This window comes from Dreissena polymorpha, chromosome 3, assembly GCF_020536995.1.
Source record: "Dreissena polymorpha isolate Duluth1 chromosome 3, UMN_Dpol_1.0, whole genome shotgun sequence".
Lineage (NCBI taxonomy): Eukaryota > Metazoa > Mollusca > Bivalvia > Myida > Dreissenidae > Dreissena > Dreissena polymorpha.
The window spans coordinates 97,021,010-97,045,282 of record NC_068357.1 but is presented as its reverse complement, the minus strand read 5'-3'; the positions used below and the strand labels follow the sequence as shown (position 1 = coordinate 97,045,282).

Here is a 24,273-nt window from a genome sequence, read left to right as displayed (position 1 = left end):
TTTTTTAAATGACAATACCAACAGTTTAACTTCTCCCACTTACATACAAGATGTGGTAAAAGTAATTGTTTTATATGTTAAGAACAATTATTTAACACTCATGGATGGTGCACAGGAAATAATAAGTGAAAGTTGTGCAATAAGTTTTTCATATTAAAAATCATATTGTTCATGTAAAAAATGTATAAATAATATATATCACAATTCAAGTTTACTATTACATTGAGATATTTGTTAATTGAAGATGTAAATGTGATGTGGCTTATCAGGTACTATTGAAGTGCTAAATATGCTTTAATCAAAATTGATTCTATGTTACCCTAACTTTATTACAGACATCAAAAAATTGCCTTAATACTAAATTGAAGTTTGACATGTACATTACAATAATTTGTGCGTTTTTAACATTAACAAGAAAGTACAGTCAGAAATACAATTCTTTGCAGATGTCAATTTGTCTTTTGTTGCCAAAAGTTGACAAGACTAGTGTGATGCTGGTGCATGCTTTTAGCAGTTTCTTTCTTTAGTTTTCTTCCTTTACAAGTTTTGATGTTGTATAAACAAATGTAGTCTGCCAAGTGAATATTCGACTCACTGGGCTTTTAAAGTTAACGCATGTAAAGAAATATACAAAATGGCGGTATGTTTCATTTTTATCATCTGACTGCTTTCTTTTGTAAAACATTTATGATTGTACCACAGTGAAGTACGGTGTTATACCCAATTTCACCATATGGACACTTCTTAAATGCTCTTTTAAATAGTATTTGCATGTATGTACCTAAATTGAAATTGTAAATATTCTTTTCCTGTGATGGATGTACATGTACATCATGCATTCTGTTATATTTGCCATGTTTTGATTGTGCATGGAAACAATTTCTGTGTTCATTTTATCATCTTGAAACAAAATAATAAAGTAATTGACAAAATAACAAGCGTTTTATTTCGCCTTTTGTCAACTATTTACAAGGTGAACTAGCGAAGTCATTATTCTTCTTCAAATACTCGGCAATTGAAATCAAATTTGGTTGCATTTATCAATAAGAACATTTCTTTGTGACATTATATATTTATTTGTTTATGTCTTGCAGATCAAAAGTCTAATCAATAAAAACATCTGAATGTACATGTACCAATCAGCAAGGCTAAATCTGTATTTCTTTACGCATCTTCAAATACAATAATGCATTAACAACAACATAAAACATGTCAAAACAAATTCACAGTGTTACAATTGAACAATATCAAATGACATATGTAGAAAGACTGCATTTTCGTATTACAAAGTTTGTAACATGACCAGTGGGTGAAGTGATAATGTACATAGGAACTTAATGTATGTAAATACTTGTGAATAATTGTATGTGCATTTATGAGCAGAGCAATTACTAATGATTTCCTCAATTTAACATCGATCAAGATAACCACATGCCTGCTTAGTCTGCGACTAATGAATTTTAAACCAGGCTGCCTCAGATTCTATTTCCATGTAGGCAGGCATGTAACATCGTCTTTGTCTCGAGTAATCGTACAACAATTTAGGCTTGCTTGATCAAACTGCTTTTGTTAATTACTGATTCTACATACATGTAAATGGATTGCCCTTGCGTGTTGGCCTAACTTAAGTACACTTTAATATGTTGAAAACAAATTAAGTGGTTGCATTAAAAAAATGGGGTAAAAAAGTAAAATTTTGCTTAGTAAAGTAAGGAATTTAAAGACTACAGAAATTAAAACTGCATACATAATCATTAACAACAAGCAAATGACAATAAAAAAATACAACAAAACAAAAACGACTAAATACAATGAAAACAACATAAAAATAATTGGTGGTAGCAAAAATCTTCAATGTGTCAGAAGGAAACGTTTGTTACTAATACTGTTTATATTGCTATTTTACACACAAAAAACATTCAACTGTATAATATTCATACTGTAAGATAATCAAACCTCAAAAACAACTATTAAATGCCATTACTTTAACATAAATTGCAAGAATAAATATAAGTTTTTATTTGTATTGTACTTTGTAGTTTCAAATAACAAGCTTTCTGTAAATGTTTTATTGCATTTGGTTAATGAGGTCCTTCGAAACCTTATGCTGCATTATGGTGGGCGTGACCACTAACAATGCTAATGTGCCCCCAAACAGGAAACAAACCTAGGTCAGAAGCAAGTAAACCAACCACTTCGCTGCCAAGACAGCCTACGTCGTCAATCACCTGCACTAGTGCATCTAAGTTAAGAAATCACAACACCTGGTAATAATTAAGTATAATATTTCAGATTTAATGTCTAAAACTTGTAAAAGTGTAAAACAAGCACAACCCAGTGAAATGCAAGATAAAATAGTGAAGTCTTTCAAAAAAGAACATTTTCAAATGGCCTTAACATAACAAAAGCATTGATAAAAGTATGTAAAGTAAAATTTTCAATAGCCATTATTCATATCAACAGCATTTATACAAGAAAACAAGCATATGCACTTGTTAGATACTAGACAGGCAGCAAACTTGTCTAAGGCTTTTTAGCCTATGTTAGCATGCTTGAAGACTGCTCAAAGATGGTGGTCTTCCATCACAGTGAATTATTCTATTTTTCCCATAATGAACAAAGCACAAGCAATACTAAAAAATATATAATGATCGAGTCAGGTCTAGTAAAACAAACTATTAATTGTCCATGACATGAGGTAAAATACATGATACTTAAACTGAAGACTGAAGAATGAAATTGACATAGAATATGAGGGATGATTAAAAAAGAAACAAAAAAATGATAAAAAAATTAACATTTATAACATGTTATTCCCATACATATATCTTTTACATATTTGATTTATGTAAAGTATTTTGAATTGTAAATAATTGTTTGTTTACATATCCAGGGGTGTGATTGAGGCAAAGTCAGAGGGGAGGAAAATTATGTAGACTGATTTTGACTACGCGAATGGCGCACATAACGCAATGACAAACATAAAAACAGACATTAAAATAAACAACTTTTTGAACTTCATAACAATATTTCTTTATAAAAACCTGTTAAACTTCACATTTAACATACTGAGGATGCAAAGTAAACAGTTAAGTATTTATTGTGATCAATAGCAGCAGATTTTCAATGTATTGAATGACAGTTAATAGACTAAATATAAACAAACACACTTGAGTGTTCTTCTGGTGTTAATGATGCATTAACTGAGTTAAATTAATATATTTAATTTGTTTACCTTTCAATATCTTGCATTTCACATCTTCACTCAGTTCAAAGCTATTTCTGTTAACTGAACAGCGTGACAAACATAATAAAGCAGAATATGCATATGAATCTGATTATACACAGACCCACTGACATATAAAAATCAAATCATGTTTGTCTATTTCCATGTTCGAACGATACTCTCTAAATTGTTTTACTTCGCGAGTAGACTACACTCCAATTTGCAAACAGTGAAACACCGGTTTCCGTGACACAAATTCAGTGGGCACATTTCTTTACAAAATATGTGTTGCTTGTATTTAAAACGTAGTCTTTTTTTTGACAAACACATTTCATTATTCCTATCAGACTAGGTGATGTCAGTCGTTTATTCGATTGCTATTTGTTATTTCAATAATCTTAATTTTCTCTTCACAACGGCGCCATTTGCAAACAAATCACAGAGCGCATTTTAAGAACACAATTTTAATTGGAAGATTGGGAAACGACAGCCAATTATATGGCTCGATTTAAAAATGCTTAGGCAGAATCTACCAGTGTAAAATGCGGAGAGATTTCGCGGTCCGCGGATACTTAGGGCCGCTTATGAAATACGTCCGTGGAATCGGTAGTAGCCCTTCTCCTCCACATTTTTAGAAACGAATTTACGCAAATCTCAGAAGTGACATCCGGGACAACCCGATCCGCGGAAATCCGCGGAAAAATCACACCCCTGATATCAGCTTTACAGCCTTATAATAGAAGACCAGAGCATGGGCTAAAAGGCAATACTTAAAATAATGAATTTTGTCAAGGAAACATAAATTAATCCATCCTACTCAAGTAACAAAATATCCTATAATGATGAAATTTGCCCTTTTTGCATCACTCTTCTTCATTCAACAAGCTCATAGGGGCCATACATATTCTTATTTTTAGATGTTTCAATATTTACATTGTCACCGCTTAGTGTCATTTGACTATTGTTTGAAATGTATTTCATTTTATTATACTGGTTAGACAATGACATACCAGATACACATTAACAAAAAGCTTACTCTGGTGTTAAATATTATCGTATTTACTGGTGTTTATTACTTGAATTTTAACTAAATTATTGAATATTTTTAAATATTTTAATAATTGAATCTTTAAATTGAACAAGATACGCTTTGACAATAATCATTGAGCTTACAAATTCTAACAAAATGTCACAAGTGAACATGGTATATGCAAGTATCCCTAAATCTGCACGACCTTCAACAAAGTTGGTGCCAGTGTCTAAGAACAAAATCTAGTCACACATAAAATCAACATATCACTATACATCATGGTCAGTTTTTGAATTCACAGAACTCTAACATGAATAGAATGTCTGACAATGTAGCTGGCTGTGGCTTACCATGATGTCAAGGCTTTCTGAAACCACCGTCTGCCACGAGTCATGCAAAATAAGGTCTTATGCCATACACAGCCAGTGTAGGACCAGACCTACCTGCGTGTTCACTCTCTGATAATGATACCATGAAACCTTGCGTGACTTGATAGCAGAAAGGGTAGCTTCTTATCAGAATGCGTGAATGCCCAGGATAGTCTGGTGCAGCACTGGCTGCATATGCCATAAAACCCATTTTCACATAACACATTTTCTGTATTTAGCACAGTTTTTGATAACTTCTAACTTCCAGCGTAGCTCTCAATGAAGCTTCTATTCTATGTGACCTAGTTACAGGACCAGTGCTGTGAAATGCTCAGGAAACAGGATCATCTGTAGAGACTTCCCTAAAATCAATACAAAACTGGCATTAGAAATTATATAAAAAAATACACAATTACAATATCTATTTTTTTTATCTCACATAGTGATGAAAATCATATTATCTACCTTAAAATACCGTTGTATCCAAATAACTTTATTTGAAATGGGTGGGTTTTCTCCCACAATACTAAGGAACTATGATCTTAAAGAGAATTACAAATGCTCAAATTAAAAAATATATGCTTATTTCTTATATTATTATAATATTATTATATATTGTTTCATCCCATTTAATGTCATTAATGACAATTTATTACACAATTTCTCCATTGTAACATGCTCCAAAACAAGAGCACCGCCTTGCGGGTGCAGACCGCTCATCTCTTTTCTTTTTGAAGGTGAAGGGACTCTCATTTTCAATCACAAAGGAGGGAGGGGTGGAGTGAAGAGGGGTGTTTAGTGTGGGGGTGTGAACATTTATTACATTATTTTCCAAAAATGCAAAAAAAAAAATTGGGGGGGGGGGGGGATTCTTGGGTGCGATGGTAGGACGGTATTTCAAACATAAAATAATAAAAATAAAAATTTGTGTTATTTAACCGTTTCAAAAAAAAAATTGGGGGGTGGGTGGGTTGGGGGGTATAGTGTGAGGGTGTGGTGGTCATTTGTGAGATGATCTTAAAAAAAAAAAAATAGGGGGGGATTCGGGGGGGGGGGGGGGGGGGGGGGGGAGAGCACAGGGGATGGTTTGGGTGGAGTCTATTGTGGTATGTCAGGTAAGAGTAGTTTTGTCAAAGTATCAATCAAATCTAATCATAAATAAAGAAGTTATGGCAATTTAAGCAAAATTTAATAATTTGACCTTGAGAGTCAAGGTCATTCAAAGGTCAAGGTAAAATTCAACTTGCCAGGTACAGTAACCTCATGATAGCATGAAAGTATTTGAAGTTTGAAAGCAATAGCCTTGATAGTTAAGAAGTAAAGTGGATCGAAACAAAAAATTCAACCATATATTCAAAGTTACTAAGTCAAAAAAGGGCCATAATTCCGTAAAAATGACAACCAAAGTTATGCAACTTGTCCTTTTACTGTACCCTTATGATAGTTTGCGAGTGTTCCAAGTATGAAAGCAATATCTATGATACTTTAGGGGTAAAGTGGACCAAAACACAAAACTTAACCAAATTTTCAATTTTCTAAGTATAAAGGGCCCATAATTCCGTCCAAATGCCAGTCAGAGTTACATAATTTTGCCTGCACAGTCCCCTTATGATAGTTAATAAGTGTTGCAAGTATGAAAGCAATAGCTTTGATACTGTAGGAATAAAATGGACCTAAACACAAAACTTAACCAAATTTTCAATTTTCTAAGTATAAAAAGGGCCCGTAATTCTGTCAAAATGCCAGTCAGAGTTACATTACTTTGCCTGCACAGTCCCCTTATGATAGTTAGTAAGTGTTGCAAGTATGAAAGCAATAGCTTTGATACTTACGGAATAAAATGGACCTAAACACAAAACTTAACCAAAATTTTCAATTTTCTAAGTATAAAAAGGGCACATAATTCTGTAAAAATGCACGCCAGAGTTATCTAACTTTGCCTGCCCAGTCCCCTCATGATAGTAAGTAAGTGTACCAAGTTTGAATGCAATAGCATTGATACTTTCTGAGAAAAGTGGACCTAAACGCAAAACTTAACCAAAATTTTCAATTTTCTAAGTATAAAAAGGGCACATAATTCTGTCAAATTGTACGCCAGAGTTATCTAACTTTGCCTGCCCAGTCCTCTTATGATAGTAAGTAAGTGTACCAAGTTTGAATGCAATAGCATTGATACTTTCTGAGAAAAGTGGACCTAAACGCAAAACTTAACCGGGCGCCAACGCCGACGCCAAGGTGATGACAATAGCTCATAATTTTTTTTCAAAAAATAGATGAGCTAAAAAGACAACTGTGAAAGGATTCAACAATTTGAAACATTTATGGGGTTGAGTTTGGATAATGTCTGTAATAAATGGTTGACAATACTGGCATACATACCTAGAATGAAAATTATTTCATTTATTGCTTAGTAATAAATAATATTAAAAGTTATATAATTTCTTTCTTCAATATTGGTACAAACAGCCAATATTAGCAAACACTAATAACAGATGTTAACATACCTCAACAAAACAATTTAAGATGTATTCAAGAACTATGGCAACACCACAAAGCCAGTCTTTTAAAGCTTAATGATTAAATTTAATTTAATTGTTAATAATTGATTTTACTGATCTTTATAAGATTTTTTTTTATCTATATCAGATTTTGCACATAATTTTCATAGGAAATCATGGATTGCAAAATGAAGTTTTTCAAAGCAGAAAAATTTACCCTTGAAAACGGCTTCATTGGACAGCACATGTACACTTCGCTTCAATGACTGTGGAATGAACACTTGACGTCTTAGCAACGCATTCTCTCTGAAACCAGGCTTCCAATCCTTGCTGGAAAGCAGCAAGCAAGCGAAATAAAAGTCCACTGATTTGGACAAAACTAAAATATAATTCTTTATGACAATTCAAATAAGAAGAACAAAACAATTTATAAACAAGCAAATTCGTTGAATTGATATCCCCCGCCTATATACTTTTGGACACAAAAGTGTTATATTTGACACTAAAAAAAAGCATTTTTTTGAAGATGTAAAGGGCCATAACTATGTTATTATCAGATGGTGTACAATGCCATTTGGCGTGTATCATCCTATTATCCATATATATACTCATACCAAGTTTCAATGAAATCCGCCCAAGCACTTCCAAGATATGGCTCCGGACACAAAAGTGCCTATAGTAAAAAGCATTTTTCAAGATACAAAGGGCCATAACTCTGTTTTTAACAGATGGTGTACAATGCCATTTGGTGTGCATCATCCTCTTATGCATATATATACTCATACAAAGTTTCAATGAAATCGGCCGAAGCACTTCCAAGATATGGCTCCGGACACAAAAGTGCCTGACGGACGGACGGACAGCCGGACGGACGGACAACGACAAAACAATATCCCTCCGCCTCTGGCGGGGGATAATAATAGTACATGTATTATACTTTGTTAGGTGTAATTGAAATAAAATTGAGATATAATAATCATTAGACACTTATGTATAAAATCAAGAAATCAGGATTTATTTGTTTAAATTGGGATTTTATTTTAATTTCGCTCTGGGAATGTGTTTGTTTAACGCACCGGTAGATACTTTAGGAAAATGCCTGTTGCTACAGGTGTGTTCTATTCAAGAACATGGACACTTACCTCCTCAGGTCCTTATCATCCATCAGAGAAAGGTCTTCAATCACAAGGGTCTCATACACACCTGTACAATACATACAATGTGTTTTTTTACTGATCAAGAGGGTCATTAGCGTTCACCTGAGTTCACAGACACCAACAGTTAAAGACTTGACCTGATGATCTTGTTTTTTACCCCACTTGAGCAAGATTCAAAAAATGCCTTCATATTGTAAAGATAAGCATTCTGAATATGTTTCATCAATATTGAGTCATAAATGTGACCTCTAGAATGGTAACACATTTTCTCAAGATGACTTGGTGACCTAAGTTTTGGACCAGAGCCATATTTAAAATGTTCCCAGATATTATGGAAAGATAAACATGCGGACCAAGTTTCATACAGCTTATATTATAAATGTTGGCAAAAGGGTGGTACATTTTTTCCAGTTTTGGTCTGTTTTTTGATGCACTAGAGCCAGATGACCTAGTTTCTATGCGCATATGACTCAGAAATAAACATTCTGACCATGTTCAATTAAGATTGAAACATAAACGAGGCGTCTCGGTCGTGATGTGCTTCAAGTTAAAGAGCACAATTCCCAACGCATGAAAACAGAAATATGGTCATCACAATTGCTTAACGTGAGGTGGGCTAATATAATGTATTATTTTGAGTATGGCTCACATTCCATTGCTAAATCTGAGTTGCGTTCTAAGAAAACTGGGCATAATGCATGTGCGTATAGTGTCGTCCCAGATTAGCCTGTGCAGTCTGCACAGGCTAAAAGGGACGACACTTTCCGCCTAAATTGGATTTTTGCTAAGAAGAGACTTCATTTAAACGAAAAATGTCATAAAAGCAAAAAGTGTCGTCCCTGATTAGCCTGTGTGGACTGCACAGGCTAATCTGGGATGACACTTTACGCACATGCATTATGCCCAGTTTTCTCAGAACACAACTAATTTTTTTCCACTTCAGTGGAAATCAATTCTTTTAAGCTTGATTGCACCAAAACTGAAACACACCTGTTAACAAATATGATGTATTTTTGTTCTTAAACTAAAGTTTACTATTTGGACTAAGGAACAAGACTTATTTAACATTAACACGCAATTTTATTTTATTTCCACTTTGCTTTACATCTTTTTATTATAGCTTGATTTCATGAAAGCAGAAATCTTACTGAGACACTTGAGTCTGTTTACTGGGTAGAACCAGTACTTAGCGTCTTAAGAGAAGATATTATGATTGGTTTCAGAGTAGAAACCCGAGACCTTCTGCTTCCTGGACAAACACCATATCCACTACGACACTGAGACTTTATCCACTACAATTTAAACACAATCATTCACTGACCAGGCCGTGCATGAAATTTACAATTGCTAAATGTCTTTACAATACAATATACAAATAACACCATACTGTCCTTACCTGATTGAATATTGAGTTCAAAGGTAAAACTGGTCTGGTAAAGTTTTTCTGGACTTTTGCTGAAATTAACATAACATTTATGACATCAAGTACATCAATTCTCCACAGTCAAATGTATTAGAAAAATTACCTACTCAAAACATTTTTTGGACTTAAATGTAAACTGGTATTTCACCATTTTCAGATGTTGGTAACAAAAAGATGCCAAAAATATCACTAAAAATTGTAGCGAAACACTTGTTGAAAACTGATATAATTTTCTAACCTTCGTTTATAGAATTTCCTTTTCTTGCCATCTTCCCTTGCAGATATCAGAGCGAATACTTTGGCCAGCACTTCATTTCTATCAGGATAAACCTATAAAGTACAGGTGATTATGAAAATGATTATCTCATTTAAATTCATAAATTACCTATTAAAAATCATATTAATATGACAATGAAATTTAACACAAAGTTGCTCCTGCAATGAGAACATATTTAAAACAAAAAATGCACTTCGCATATGACCTTAAGATCGGAGCAACTTAAGAAAAAGTAGCACTGACAGACCAGTCTAATTTTGTTCAAGACACTGAAAATCATGTTGAAAGCAACTGTTTGCAATCAAATCCTCAAATTAATGCACTTCAAGCCTGCGAATATGAAAGATTATGAATAGAAACAAGTCCAAGTTAATATGCAATAAAGTATATCATACAACTTGGCAAGATATTACACAATAGTATTACAACTAAAAACATGTTCATGAAGTTTTGTTCATATCCGTTGAACATTGGTGGACTAACAACAGCTAACATGGCAGGCTTACAAACAATTCAAGTACCATGACTCTTTGATTATAGTTTCCAATATGGGTTTCTTAAGAAATTTTGTCCATACGCATTTTTTTTCATGATGGATTGGATAAAAACGAAAGAAGTCTGCAAACACTCTTCACAAAATAATCATAACAAATTGCTATACCTCAACATTTTGTATTTGGGAAGTATACTAAATAAGTAAATGAAATGACACAAATTCTAGCCAGTACTTACATCCAGTATTTGTAGATCATAGTTGGTGAAGGCAATATATCGATCTGCCCAAGGGGCAGCACTCCGTATTGCTTCCTCCATGTAATGTTCGATGTCAAAGGTCAGCTGCTTCACACAAATCTGCTCCTGATATGGAAGGTAAGTTTCAATAAACAAGAACTCACTGTTTTTTTTATTTTGGTTCATCAAACAACCTTAAATTGGTCAAAAGAACAGTAAGGTTCCTAAAATCAATGAAATTCCCTCACATTTTTCCCCAGATATCCTGCTGCTATATTTTATCTTGTTTTTTGAACAAGTCCTTAACCTGGATCAAACGAATTGCATGTCTTATGTTTCCTGTTACTGAGCACAGTTAAGGGATATAAGGTTACATTATGAACCTGGCTGTACATCCTTTGTCTTGCTATGATACTGTACAGAGGACATAAAGAGATTTTGCAGACAATATTGGGTACTATAACACATTCTAGACAATTGGCTAGTGGACCTTTTCTTATTTCCGTCAATTGAAGACTGTTAAACTAGATGTGAAACATGACACCAGACTAAAAATGAAAACATGTGACAATTGAAACCAATATGTAATACTTTATGTCCATCATTTGCTGGGTCAAGACTGAGCGAGAGTTGTCTGTTCTTGGTCCCTCGAACCTCTGCTGGTAGAACACTTCTGTAGGTCAGGTCAAAGTCATCTGCAAACATAAAATAGTCCAGAAATGAGATACAGATGTGACAAATATTAGTATTACATGTGAACAAATTTTCCACACAGTTGCGTTAAGATTAACCTTAAAAAGCCATGTTCAGCTAAACTTTTGTTTTGCTAATACAATTCATATAGTTACTAAAAAGACTAAGCTGTTGCAAAACAGCTAGTGCTAAGAAATGTGTAATTTCATCTTAATGTTTGTCTTCTAATTAAGTGTAATTTCATCTTAATGTTTGTCTTCTAATTAAGTCTAATTCAGAATTCAAATATTCTCGAGGACTGGTTCACAGATTCCCCAACAGACAATTTTGTTTACATAAAAAGTCATAATAAAACTTTTTGTTTGTCTGCCAATTATTGAACCCATTGTGAAAAATGCTTGTTATAAAATATAACAAGAGCTGTCAGAGGACAGCGCGCTCGACTATTCAAGTGCTTGACAGTATAACGTAAGCCATCATGGGGAAATTGCTCATATTCAATAACTTATTAGACGATCTTTCAAAAACAAGAGGCCCAAGATGGCCCTAGTTAGCTCACCTGAGTGGAGTCGGTTCATTCAATCTTTACCAAATGTCAAACTTGACCTAGATATTGTCAAGACAAACATTCTGGTCAAGTTTCATCATTATTTCATCTGTGAGTCATGATCAATGTACCTATGAAGTTTCATGATCCTAGGCGTAAGCATTCTTGAGTGATCATCCGGAAACCATTTTTCTAAGTTGAGTCACCGTGACCTTGACAGCCATTGTGTGAATACGTTTTTTGGCACTGTGACCTTGACCTTGGACCAAGTGACCTGATAATCAATAGGGGTCATCTGCGAGTCAGTCATGATCAATATACCTATGAAGTTTCATGAACCTAGGCATAAGCGTTCTTGCATTATCATCCAGAAACCATTTTACTATTTCAGGTCACCGTGACCTTGACCTTTGACCTAGTGACCTGAAAATCAATAGGGGTCATCTTTGAGTCATGATCTATGTACCTATGAAGTTTCATGATCCTATGCATAAGCTTTCTTGAGTTATCATCTGGAAACCATTTTACTATTTCGGGTCACCGTGACCTTGACCTTTGACCTAGTGACCTGAAAATCAATAGGGGTCATCAACGAGTCATGATCAATCTACCTATCAAGTTGTATGATCCTAGGCCTAAGTGTTCTTCAGTTATCATCCAGAAACCATTTTACTATTTCGGGTCATCGTGACCTTGACCTTTGACCAAGTGACCTGAAAATTAATAGGGGTCATCTACGAGTCATGATCAATGTACCTATGAAGTTTCATGATCCTAGGCCTGGCAGCCATGTTTTTCAACCAACCGGCATTATTTTTGAACTCGTCCAAGATATTATTGGGATGAATCTTCTGACCAAGTTTCATGAAGATCGGACAGTAAATGTGGCCTCTAAGAGTGTTAACAAGATTTTACTATAGCCATATAAGGAAAAATTCCCCTCCCCTTGGAAGCCTTTTTTTCAAGCAAACATAATTATTTTCGAACTCATCCAAGATATCATTGAGACCAATCTAATTTTTATCTTCTGACCAAATTTCATGAAGATTGGACTATAAATGTGGCCTCTAGAGTGTTAACAAGGTTTTAATATAGTCATATATGGAAAAATGCCTCGCCCCTGGTGGCCATGTTTTTAAAGCAACCAAAACCATTTTCAAACTCATCCAAGATATCATTGGGACAAATCTTCTGACCAAGTTTCATGATGATCGGAAAATAAATGTGACCTCTAGAGTGTTAACAAGGTTTTACAATAGCCTTATAAGGAAAATAGCCCCGCCCCCGTGGTGGCAATGTTTTTCAACCAACTGGCATCATTTTTGAACTCGTCCAAGATATTATTGGGATGAATCTTCTGACCGAGTTTCATGAAGATTGGACTATAAATGTGGCCTCTAGAGTGTTAACAAGACTTTACTATAGCCTTATACATGTAAAGCAATATAAGGCAGGGCCCTCAATCCATTTTAGGGGAAGCGGGTCGCTACCCATAGCAGGGGGAATTTACGCGGCGTTTCCCTTTTGGGGGGATTTTTAACTTACTCTCTAATTATAACATTTGTACATGTTTGCACTATATTGATTGCTTTTTTTTATAGTTTAGTATGTTTGACAAGATTAAATTAAAATAGAATTGAGATATAATAATCATAAGACACATCTATCTATAAAAAAAAAATTTTTTTTTTTTTTTTTTTAGGGGGAATTTTTCCCCCAAAAAGGGGAAAAAATATACTTTTCAGGGGGGGATGCGGCCGAATTTCGGATATGACAGATTGAGGGCCCTGTAAGGAAAAATGCCCCGCTCCTTGGCAGCCATGTTTTTCAAGCAAACGTAACCATTTTCAAACTCATCCAAGATATCATTAAGACAAATCTTCTGACCATATTTCATCAGGATTGGAAATAAATGTGGCCTCTAGAGTGTTAACAAGGTTTTACTATAGCCATATAAGGAAAAATGCCCCGCCCCCTGGCAGCCATGTTTTTCAACCAACCTGCATCATTTTCGAACTCGTCCAAGATATGATTGGGATGAATATTCTAAAAAAGTTTCATTAAGATTTGACAATAAATGTGGCCTCTAGAGTGTTAACAAGATTTTACAATAGCCATATATAGCCATATAATGAAAAATGCCCCGCCCCTTGGCAGCCATGTTTTTTAAGCAAATGTTACCATTTTTGAACTCATCCAAGATATCAGTGGGACAAATCTTCTGAGCAAGTTTCATGAAGATCGGAAAATAAATGTGGCCTCTAGAGTGTTAACAAGGTTTTACTTTAGCCATATAAGGAAAAATGCCCCGCCCCCTGGCAGCCATGTTTTTCAAACAACCGGCATCACTTTCGAACTCCTCCAAGATATTATTGGGATGAATCTTCTGACCAATTTTTATGAAGATCAGACAATAAATGTGGCCTCTAGAATGTTAACAAGATTTTACTATAGCCATATATAGCCATATAAGGAAAAATGCCCTGCCCCTTGGCAGCCATGTTTTTCAAGCAAACGTAACCATTTTCGAACTCATCCAAGATATTATTGAAACCAATGTTCCGACTAAATTTCATGAAGATTGGACAATAAATGTGGCCTCTAGAGAGTTAACAAGGCAAATGTTGACGCCGCACAACGCACAACGGACAATGGACAAAAAGCGATCACAAAAGCTCACCATGAGCATGTTGTGCTCAGGTGAGCTAAAAAAAAATATATAAAACAATTGGGGGGTAGGGGGGGGGGGGGTAGGGGGTGGGGGGGGTGAGAGGGGGTATACAGTGGGGTGGGGTAATTTATTAGATGTTTAAAAAGAAAAATGGGGGGGGGGGGCAGAGGTTGGGGGGAGGGATTTTGGGTAGGGGCGTGGGGTATTGTTTGGGTGGAATCCATTGTGGTATTCAGGTAAGTGTTGTTTTGTCGAAGTAGTAATAAAATGTGATCATAAATAAAGAAGTTATGGCAATTTAAGCAAAATGTTCAATTATCTAAGTGTAAAAGGGTGTAAAAGTAATTATGTAAAAATGCTTGATACAGTGGTCTGCTCTTGTTTATAGGTTGGGGTCATGTTGGTAAACAAGTATACAAATATAAAAGCAATATGTCAAAGGATATAGGAAATATTTGGGGCAGTACGCAAACTTTAACATAGATTTATCAATAATATGCATATTCTAAGTATAAAAGCGGAAATAATTATGACAAAATGCTTGATAGAGTTGTCTTCTCTTGTTTATACATGTAGGTTGGGGTGATGTTGGTAAACAAGTATGCAAAATATGAAAGCAATATGTCAAGGGACAATGAAAATAAATGGGGTAGTACGAAAACTTTAACATTTGCTGCATATTCTAAGTGGAAAAGGGGCCATAATTATGACAAAATGCTTGATAGAGTTGTCTGCTCTTGTTTATAGGTTGGGGTCATGTAACATTTGCACGCAAACGCTAATGGAAACAGAAATGCCGATGCCGGGGTGAGTAGGATAGCTCCACTATATACATTCGAAACTGACCTAACGGCCTCCTGAATTTACCGGTCACCTGCAGACAACGGTCAGTCTGGAATCCCTCCGACGAAAAACACTCTATATTACACTTGAATTTAACGGCCACCTGACCATAACGGCCAACGGCCACTATATTCCACTCCGAAATTCATGTTTGACCTGAAATCAACGGTCACGCGTCAGTCGTCTCGAGTCGCGAAAATTAAAAACACAGCATATTATTTGTCCGTCTATTTTGCGTTTAAAGTGTCTGAAAGCGGTAATTGTCTATGATATTATAAAAGTGGCCCGCTGCGAGTAAACAAATTATAAGGTGTTGAGAAGGTTCCTTTTCCGGGGATAATTGTGGGGGTATCTTCAAAAGAAAATATATCAGAGTTTATGACTTGTTGAAAGTAATTATCGCTAAATTAAATGACCGCTATTTCTTTGAATTAGAATGGTTCAATTACACCGTACTATCGATTTATGACACCGAATCCGCTTTTTAGACTTTTACGGACGTGACGTCAATGGAACGTGACAAGCTTTATTTACTGAATGAATGAGATGCATGAGTAAACAATTATACCAGCGTTGATAGTCATTGTTTAATTTAACAATATGAAATTAAATCAATCTAAAAGATATTATTCTCTATTATTCAATGAACACGCGTAAAATAATGCTGTTATTATGATTTGTTAATGCAATGAGCATTTGCTTTACACTGTATGCACACGACTGGGTGGGGTAACGACGTAGTAATACTACCAACCGACCAACCTTCTTAAAATTGTGATCCGAATTAAACGGTCACCTGTGGACAACGGTCACTTTGATCATTTCCCTTGACTGACCGCTGAATTCAGGTTTGACTGTATTTCATATATAATAGTCGAGCTAAAAATGTTTTCTTCCAGGAAGATCTTATGCATATAAAAAGCCTTTTAAGAGCATTGGAGTTGTGTATTGATATCTGTAAATATAACCGTGCGACCTTAACCATTGAACTTTGGACACAGTCTTGCATGCACTATGTTGTCTCCATGTGATGATAACTGGAGCCATGTTATTTTATGTTTAAAGCTGGCTTATAAATGATTAAGTCACAAAACAATAAGCTGCATAAATAAATGTCCACATTTGACCTTTCTACAGCTAAGGGTGACCTTGACCTTTGATGTATAGATGTATAGAAAATTGCAATGTATGGTACCTTATAATTGTTATATGAATATAATCAATCAAAGACTTAAAACATTGCTAGACAAGAGATGTGTTCGTCAGAAACACAATGCCCCCTACTGCGCCACTTTTATTTATTTAAAGTGATATAATAAAAAATATTCCTTCCCTTGTAAAAATGATCTGTACCTGCCAAATGATAAATAGAAATTATCTCTCTTTAAAGCTTGTTACTTCCCTTTATATTGGTTTTTTGACCTTGGACCTTGAAGGATGACTTTGACCTTGACCTTTCACCACTCAAAATTTGCAGCTCCATGAGATACACAAGCATGCCAAATATCAAGTTGCTATCTTCAATATTGCAAAAGTTATGGCCAATGTTAAAGTTTTCGGACGGACAGACAGTTCAAATGCTATACGCCACCCTACCGGGGGCATAAAAACCTGACCTTCTATAACAAGCGTAGAGTCCACAGCTGCATCACCATGGTAGGAGAATTTTCTCCATGAATGAGTGACAGTTCTAGCATCGTTGACCTGCACAATCACACTCTCAGCACTGCTACTGGTACCACCAAAACTATTTTCACTGTTACTCGGAGAAAAGAAAGAGCGACCCAGTCCAAAAATACCTCGAGTGGACTGAATATGCTCAAATGTTAATTTTGGACTTTCTGCAGAGGTGGGACAATTCAATGCTTGGCTATTGTTCAGTAAGGGACTAGCTTTGTTAACGCTGAAGGCAAGCTGGCGTTGCAAATGAACACTGGGTGATATCACAAGATTGTGTGGATGTGAAACGACGTCAGATCCACTCGGAGATTTGGCTTTAAGGGTCACTTTGGGAACACTAGGGCACATGAAACTGTAACTATTGTCTTCGCTGTCGTCTGAGTCGAAATTGTATAAATCCCTGGTGTGGATTTCTGCACTGGCTGTGCTGATGGATCGAGCTTTACGACTAGAAGGTGACTGAATTGAGACAGGTGGGTTGGAGGTACTGTGGCAGTGAGGTAGATTAATTGAGTCAAACCATTTCTCAGGTACCATCACAGGGCTTCTTTGATTCTGTGAAAGACTGGATTTTGGTGATTTCGGAGGGCTTTTAATTCTCTCGAGCTTAAAGTCTTGATTGTTGAAAGACGTGTTTTCCTTTTGCGATTCGTGATCGGCGCACAAAGTTAAGTCCAGGTTATCGACTTGCTCCGTTTTGTACGATGAAGTTGAGACAGAGGGCAGAGATTCAGTAGATAGTTGAGGGCAGTCCACACTCAAGGGCAGAGAATTTGATGTGCCTGTGTTCCACACAAACTCCCTATTAGGTTCAGGGGAGGTGCACACCATCTCTTTGCTTTTGTCGCTGACAAGCAACTCTTTCACTTTTAATACTGATGCCCCTTCAGGCTTGTGTTCCATGCCATCCAGATCGATGTGTAGTGCCACCACGGAGTCGCCAGTGTTGATGATCACCTGGCCGTCACACTTGAGCTGAACCCGAGGGAAGAAGATGGGAAACGGTGGGGTGAGCTCATACTTGGTGTGCAGACAGAAACTGTGCTTGAGACAGAGGGTCTTGTCATCGGGACCTACAAGAACAAAATTATCAACATAACTTATGACCGATGTGTAGCTCAAATACAACAAGCTATATACAGCCATTATTTTAAAAAATCATTATCTTTCCACATAAATGTATGTAGCAGTTTTTTCATGAAATAGCTTAAATCAAAAAAACACGACTGGGTTTAATTTAAAATCAAACAAATGAAAAGTCACAATAAGTTCACAATATCTCTTATTCTGTTATGACATATACAACATCAGTATGCATCATAATAAGTTTCAAATATTATACAAGTAAACCAGGCAAAAACTTCACACAAAAAATAACCACACTGAAATCTATATTAGGATTTGCCTACTTGTCTGCAGGTCCCTGCACTGCTTGCAGGGGGCCAGACTTGGAATGGCGGTCACAGTCAGGTAACACTGGCAACTTTCCTGTTCACCACGGGGCAAGCTGAAACACAACCTCACACATCTGTTAACACTATTAATTTCACTTGAGAATTGAAGAAACATGTTTATGAACTTAATCAGTGTATAGACTGTAGGGAAAATTACTCCCAATTTGCATAAGCTATGACGGCATTTATGTATAAATTAGAAGAGCACTTCATACAACAATGAAATGCAGAAAAAATGCTGTTCAATACTTAAAATAGATAAAAATTGCCTATAATGGTGAATTTCTTAAGGCAACAATACTTCATAATGCTGGCATTAGAATCAAGGTTCTGTTTTGTTTTCAAATAGTCAAAACAAATATCATCGATGTTCACATCTAAGTACGATGTCATTTCTGTAATGATAATTGAAAAACAATGTCAATACGATTCTCGCAAAATATTTACATTATTTTGCAATTTGTTAATGAAAAAGTAGTGCAATCTTGAATATTTATGCATGCATTTACATACAGAATGGGTTCATTTGGAAATGAAAAAATGACATATGATCAGATAATCCAATCAGAATACACAGTTTATGTGAAACTGAAATGATTAGTAAAAATTCTTGTTTTGAGTTTAATTTCCATGCTTAAATCAGAAACTGTTACTACTATTTTGATTGTTGAGATTGAAACAATTTGTATCAGACTGGTTTTATTTTATGCCATGTGGTAAATGAGTTTAAAATACCAGTGAATGGTAACATGATGACAATCTAGCTTGAGTGAGAAAATAACAATAACATAATAATTTTTTTATCATTTCACTGTTGGCAAAATAGCCATTAGGATTATACTTGTACATGTGTACATTATTTTGAAACAATTTGAAAAAACATTTGATTCATCAAAATCATAAATACGATCCAGTACCTATGTGCAAACATACAAATTGCCCAGAAGCTAAGTGTGACATCATGAACATGGCTCATTGCATGTGTCCAAAGTCATAAACATTACCCAGTACCTGTGTCCAAACACAACAACCTGAGTCCTATCCTCCGGCCACTCACAGAACATGATGTAGAGGTCCTGTAAGATCTCCACCTCTCCAAACAACTGAACTTCAGACACCTGGCGGAAAGGAAAACCACATCTGCTAAAATTCTGGTACTGTGGGACACCATGAATACTGAGAATATCAAAGTTTAAGACATTGTTAAACAGTTTCAAGGACAATAATTCTTTTTTTGTATTGATCTGCTTATTTTATCTTTTTTTTCTTAATGGGAACAGATGATCATTCCATTTCCTTAAGTAGTATGTTGTCAAAATACCTCAAGGGGCAATCCATTTGTTTTTACAATATTGCCCAGAACCTGGAGAGTGACCATTTTAGTTGGATTTATCAACAGTTTCATACGGGAGACAATTTAAAGTTAATCTCACTAATACACAAGGTTATGTTCACTTTTGATATTTGGTCATTAAGAAATAACTTACAAGGGATAGATTTTTTGGAACACATCAGAGGGAGAAAATTACCTAGCCCTCCCACCCCACCCTTACTGTGTTTACCAAAACACCTCAACTGTAAAAGATCTTGTAAAATTCCTCAGTATTTACAGGGTGTTTTTTTTACTAAGAAAGTGACGCCAATAATCGGCGTCTTCCCCTACCAGAATTTTTCCCCTAAAACTACCATTTCCCCTCCAAAAATATAATTTTTCACCAAAATATAATATTTTACCCTCAAAGAAATGTTTTTTTCTTTCTTTTGGGAAGTTGACACTTATCCTATTTGTACCATGTACATCTCGCTCTCTCTCTCTCTCTCCCGACGAACACTCAAATCTGGGAATCCCAGTGATTCTATATATAGCTCTTAAATTACGTCATGGAAACCGGGCAACTAATCGTATTAATCATGTGACTATTTTACTGGATTCCGGTCTTGCACAAGAAGGGTGATTTGTCAATTAATTACCGGAAACCAGTCGAGTTTTCATCCGGGTTATGTGAAAGCCAAGATGGGTATAAATGTTAAAACAGAAAAAAAGTCTCACAATTGGCGTTCATACACGAACAAAATAAAAAGTTCGGACTCGGAAAATATTAATTGCGTTGACGCATTTTTTATGAATGAATCATCAAAAACCGTTGAAACCCAGCAGGATTCGGAGGTAAATGTAATCAACATCGATTAATACTGTCGGATTATTGTGAAAGTGAAAGTAGACAATCGGCAGCTGCCGCACCTTTCCCTTCCAATACTGTAGCAGATCTAGATCGTCAACCCATTCATCATGAAATTGAAATCACAATATTGAAATCGTTCCCCGGCCCCAGTTGAAAACATTTCCCATTATTAGATCTACCCCTGCAACTTTATTTAGGACTTTGACTTTAATATCATACTTGTTCATGTGTTTAAGAACAAAAAGGTCAGAGACATGTCTCTTTTTCTAAAAAAAAACCTGAAGTCTGTAGGCGAGTTATAGACATTGAAATGAACAGTTTTTATTATTTTCCCCAAATATGTCTTTTTCGCGCTCGATTTTCCCCTTTTACCCAGCGTCTTCCCCTTTTTCTAAAAAAAAACCCTGATTTATTTGTGTACTGGCATTTACCTTCACCAGAGGTCTGCTAGGCACAAACCACCACCATTGCAGCTTGAACATGTAGCAAGGCAGGCCAGACTGTTCCTCCGCATCCATGTGACATGTGTACGAGACCACAAACTGACCACACTTTGTGAAGCCCAGGAATACATATCTAAAATAAAGCTAAATGTACCAATACAAACATTTATTTAGACCGAGTTAATTTATTGTTTAATATTTTTACCGCAACAATGCAAGACAAAAATGCAAACTGGCACAAATAAATTAATCTGGCATGGCAAGAAAAAGTGTTCATGTTTCTATATTTCAACTGCAGCCGTCCTAAGTTACTACACTGCCCTTTCACTGATTACAAATGTGACATTCAAAGAATATTGTTCAAAGCTCTTACAAACAGGGTTTTATGTGGCTAAGCCATACACACCCTTCTGTTTCCAAAACAGATTGTGGGATTAAAGCAGAGAGTCTGTAGCATAGCCTCTTTGGAATTTTCTTGAACAACCTCTGAGGGCGGGCCTTGCGGTGAATGCGATCTGATCCATGGATCTGCAAAAACAAAAATACTTAGTATCTTTTATTACCATGACCTATGCAGGGGTCTTGGAAACGCTTAATCAAGCGTATTTTAACGCATACATTTGAAAAAATGATGCTTACTGGAAACCAATTGAGAGTCCCAAGGACGCACCTTTTTGCATAACTGGGTTATTCAAGTCAAAACATAAACAAACAAAACCTGTAAAGCAACCTCCTATTTAAACTCAATCCACCACAATTTATCTCCTCACACCTGTTCCAATTAATGAAATGCAGCAATGTTTTGAAATTGTCCGATAGTTTTCTCATATCCCATCCTCTATGGAGCTAAGCTCTAATGCTTTATCTAACAGTATGACTATGAGCATGCTACCAGTAATGTAGTATTGATAAATGCCCTTTGAAATGGCCACTTGCTGATGTGTTACAAATTTACAGTTTAACTTCCTAGAAACTCGCCCCAACGCGGCATTCACATCACAGACCTTTGATGTCTGCAGACACTATTCACAACTTGCAGTTTTTTAAGGCATAGGTTTAATTAATGTCATCCAGTAACACTGTTGTAATTGACAAAGACTTTTGTATTTAACTGGTTTTATTGTTGTTTCAAAGAGAAATATGATTGCAAGGCAATGATAATGTTTTGTTTACAAAAATAAGTGAATGTATATAAGTGGGGTGTGTATGTAAATATATTAAGCACTTTAATGCACACTTGCCTGTAAATAATTGTTTATTATACTTTTGTCTACATGACTTTTTATTTAAGTAACAATATTGATGATATTGGTTGGATTCGGTGGATTATCGCTTTTAATTCACGAGCGATCATAGAAAATAATATTTTCACGAGTGGCGCAGCCACGAGTGAAAATATATATTTTATATGATCATGAGTGAATTAAAATCGATAATCCACCGAACCCAACAAATTTTCTTTTTCTTTATTGCTTTTTTTCACATTTTATATACATTGTTAAAGAGTTTAACGACAGAATTTCGCTGGGAAAATGACGTCATTTCGTCAAAAAATGACGTCATTTAACATAAACAGTGAAAATTATCGATAATTTTCACTGATAATTTTCATTGTTTGAAAAAGTGAAATTATCAGTTTTAATTCACTGATATTTCTCTATAAACCACCGGAAAGCATAAAATAAAAAGAGAACATAATGAGTAGAATTCCTAATGTACATTTTGTATTTGGGGTTTTAATAATGAAACCAACAATTATGTTATGTATTATTATATATTCATTCTTTATTTACATGGATTTTTGCTGAACATTTGAAGACGTGTGCAATATTCATTGGGACTCCTATTTTTTTCCTTTAAGACTCCTACTTCTTCCAAGTTAGGAGTCCAATGACTTCTGTTTTAAAAATTTAGTGAGACCCCTGCTATGACTCACATAAAACAAACCTGTTAGCAATCAGCTGCCCACTAACAATCATTTGAATTCTCAAATGTCAATTGCTTTCAATAAAATTAATGCTCTTACCATGTTATTAAACTTATTTAAGATAACTGTTCAGTTCACTATCTTTGCACTAACCTACTATACAAAAGTCATGTGCTAGTTGAAATTTCCATTGGAAAATGACATCCTACAATCCCCTGATAAATCACACCTGTGAATATTTTGATTTGAAAAAATATAACCATGGGAACAAACAATAACTTCAAGACAAATAAATAAAACAATTCAAATCCTTCCCAATACATATCTGTACTTTATTTTACAATAAGCAATCATGGACTTTACTCATAACAATGTGTGTATTTTTATGAAAACATGGCAGACACCAAGAAAATAGCCCGTTAATGTTATTTGAGTGCTGATTTTAAGTGTTTACAAATAAAATATTTAACAAACACAACAGTTGAAAATCAATCAAGTGTGTTGAAAGTAATTTATTGACTTAATTCAGACTATTTCCATGCAATGTTTACATCTACTTCTTTTTAATTTTATAGCATCACCGCCCGGTATTGTAAAAATATTTCCAATTAAAAAAAACAACACGTTCTCTTGCTTATTCTAGCATTTAAAAAAAAAATAAACAAATGGGTAGTCTCCCCTTACAGAACAAATTCTAGAAAAAATGCGTTTCAAACGGTAAGTTGTGAATATGTATTAATGCATGCCATTAAATAATAAGTGTATTATAACTATTGAGTTATTTATGTGCATTACCTCTCGATTGTACAGTTTAGTGAGCAAACTTGGATCGCGTTCATCAGATTTATTTTCATAAGACATGGTCTTTGCTTGCTAGAGTGATCGAACTTGCCATGGATTAGATCGAATGAATATTTCGTTATCGACTATTGACTATTACTTTCAATCGACCAAAGACCTATAGAATACAGCACTCTGTAAAGAAGTATAAAAACACAAAAAGACTTTATTTTGCCATCTCGGTTAATGATACATACGAAACTTACCGGTAGTCAGAGTATATATATTCATATTAAACACAAACTTTTAACAATCTATTGAAAACTCTGTAATGACAGTGG

General features: G+C 35.1%; 1 protein-coding gene across 1 annotated transcript; it reads right to left on the bottom strand.

Moving 5' to 3' along the window:
* Nucleotides 1–160: 160 nt before the first annotated feature.
* LOC127875441 (DDB1- and CUL4-associated factor 15-like) lies at nucleotides 161–24,047 on the bottom strand. Its single transcript, XM_052420502.1, has 13 exons — nucleotides 23,948–24,047; nucleotides 21,632–21,753; nucleotides 21,214–21,358; nucleotides 19,611–19,717; nucleotides 18,555–18,652; nucleotides 17,082–18,218; nucleotides 11,303–11,406; nucleotides 10,712–10,837; nucleotides 9,941–10,032; nucleotides 9,676–9,734; nucleotides 8,265–8,325; nucleotides 7,340–7,452; nucleotides 161–4,986 (listed from the first exon to the last, which is right to left on the bottom strand). Exons 1-13 carry the CDS (start codon nucleotides 24,011–24,013, stop codon nucleotides 4,931–4,933), a joined length of 2,286 nt encoding a protein of 761 aa, XP_052276462.1. The 5' UTR covers nucleotides 24,014–24,047; the 3' UTR covers nucleotides 161–4,930.
* Between the last annotated feature and the right edge of the window lie 226 nt (nucleotides 24,048–24,273).

Coding starts and splice junctions, on each gene's coding strand:
- LOC127875441 (XM_052420502.1), bottom strand. CDS start 24,013: ATGTCTTATGAAAATAAATCTGATGAACGCGATCCAAGTTTGCTCACT. Junction 19,718..21,213: donor CTAGCAGACCTCTGGTGAAG/GTAAATGCCAGT, acceptor CCTTTCCGCCAG/GTGTCTGAAGTTCAGTTGTT. Junction 8,326..9,675: donor TGAACTCAATATTCAATCAG/GTAAGGACAGTA, acceptor TGTATTGTACAG/GTGTGTATGAGACCCTTGTG.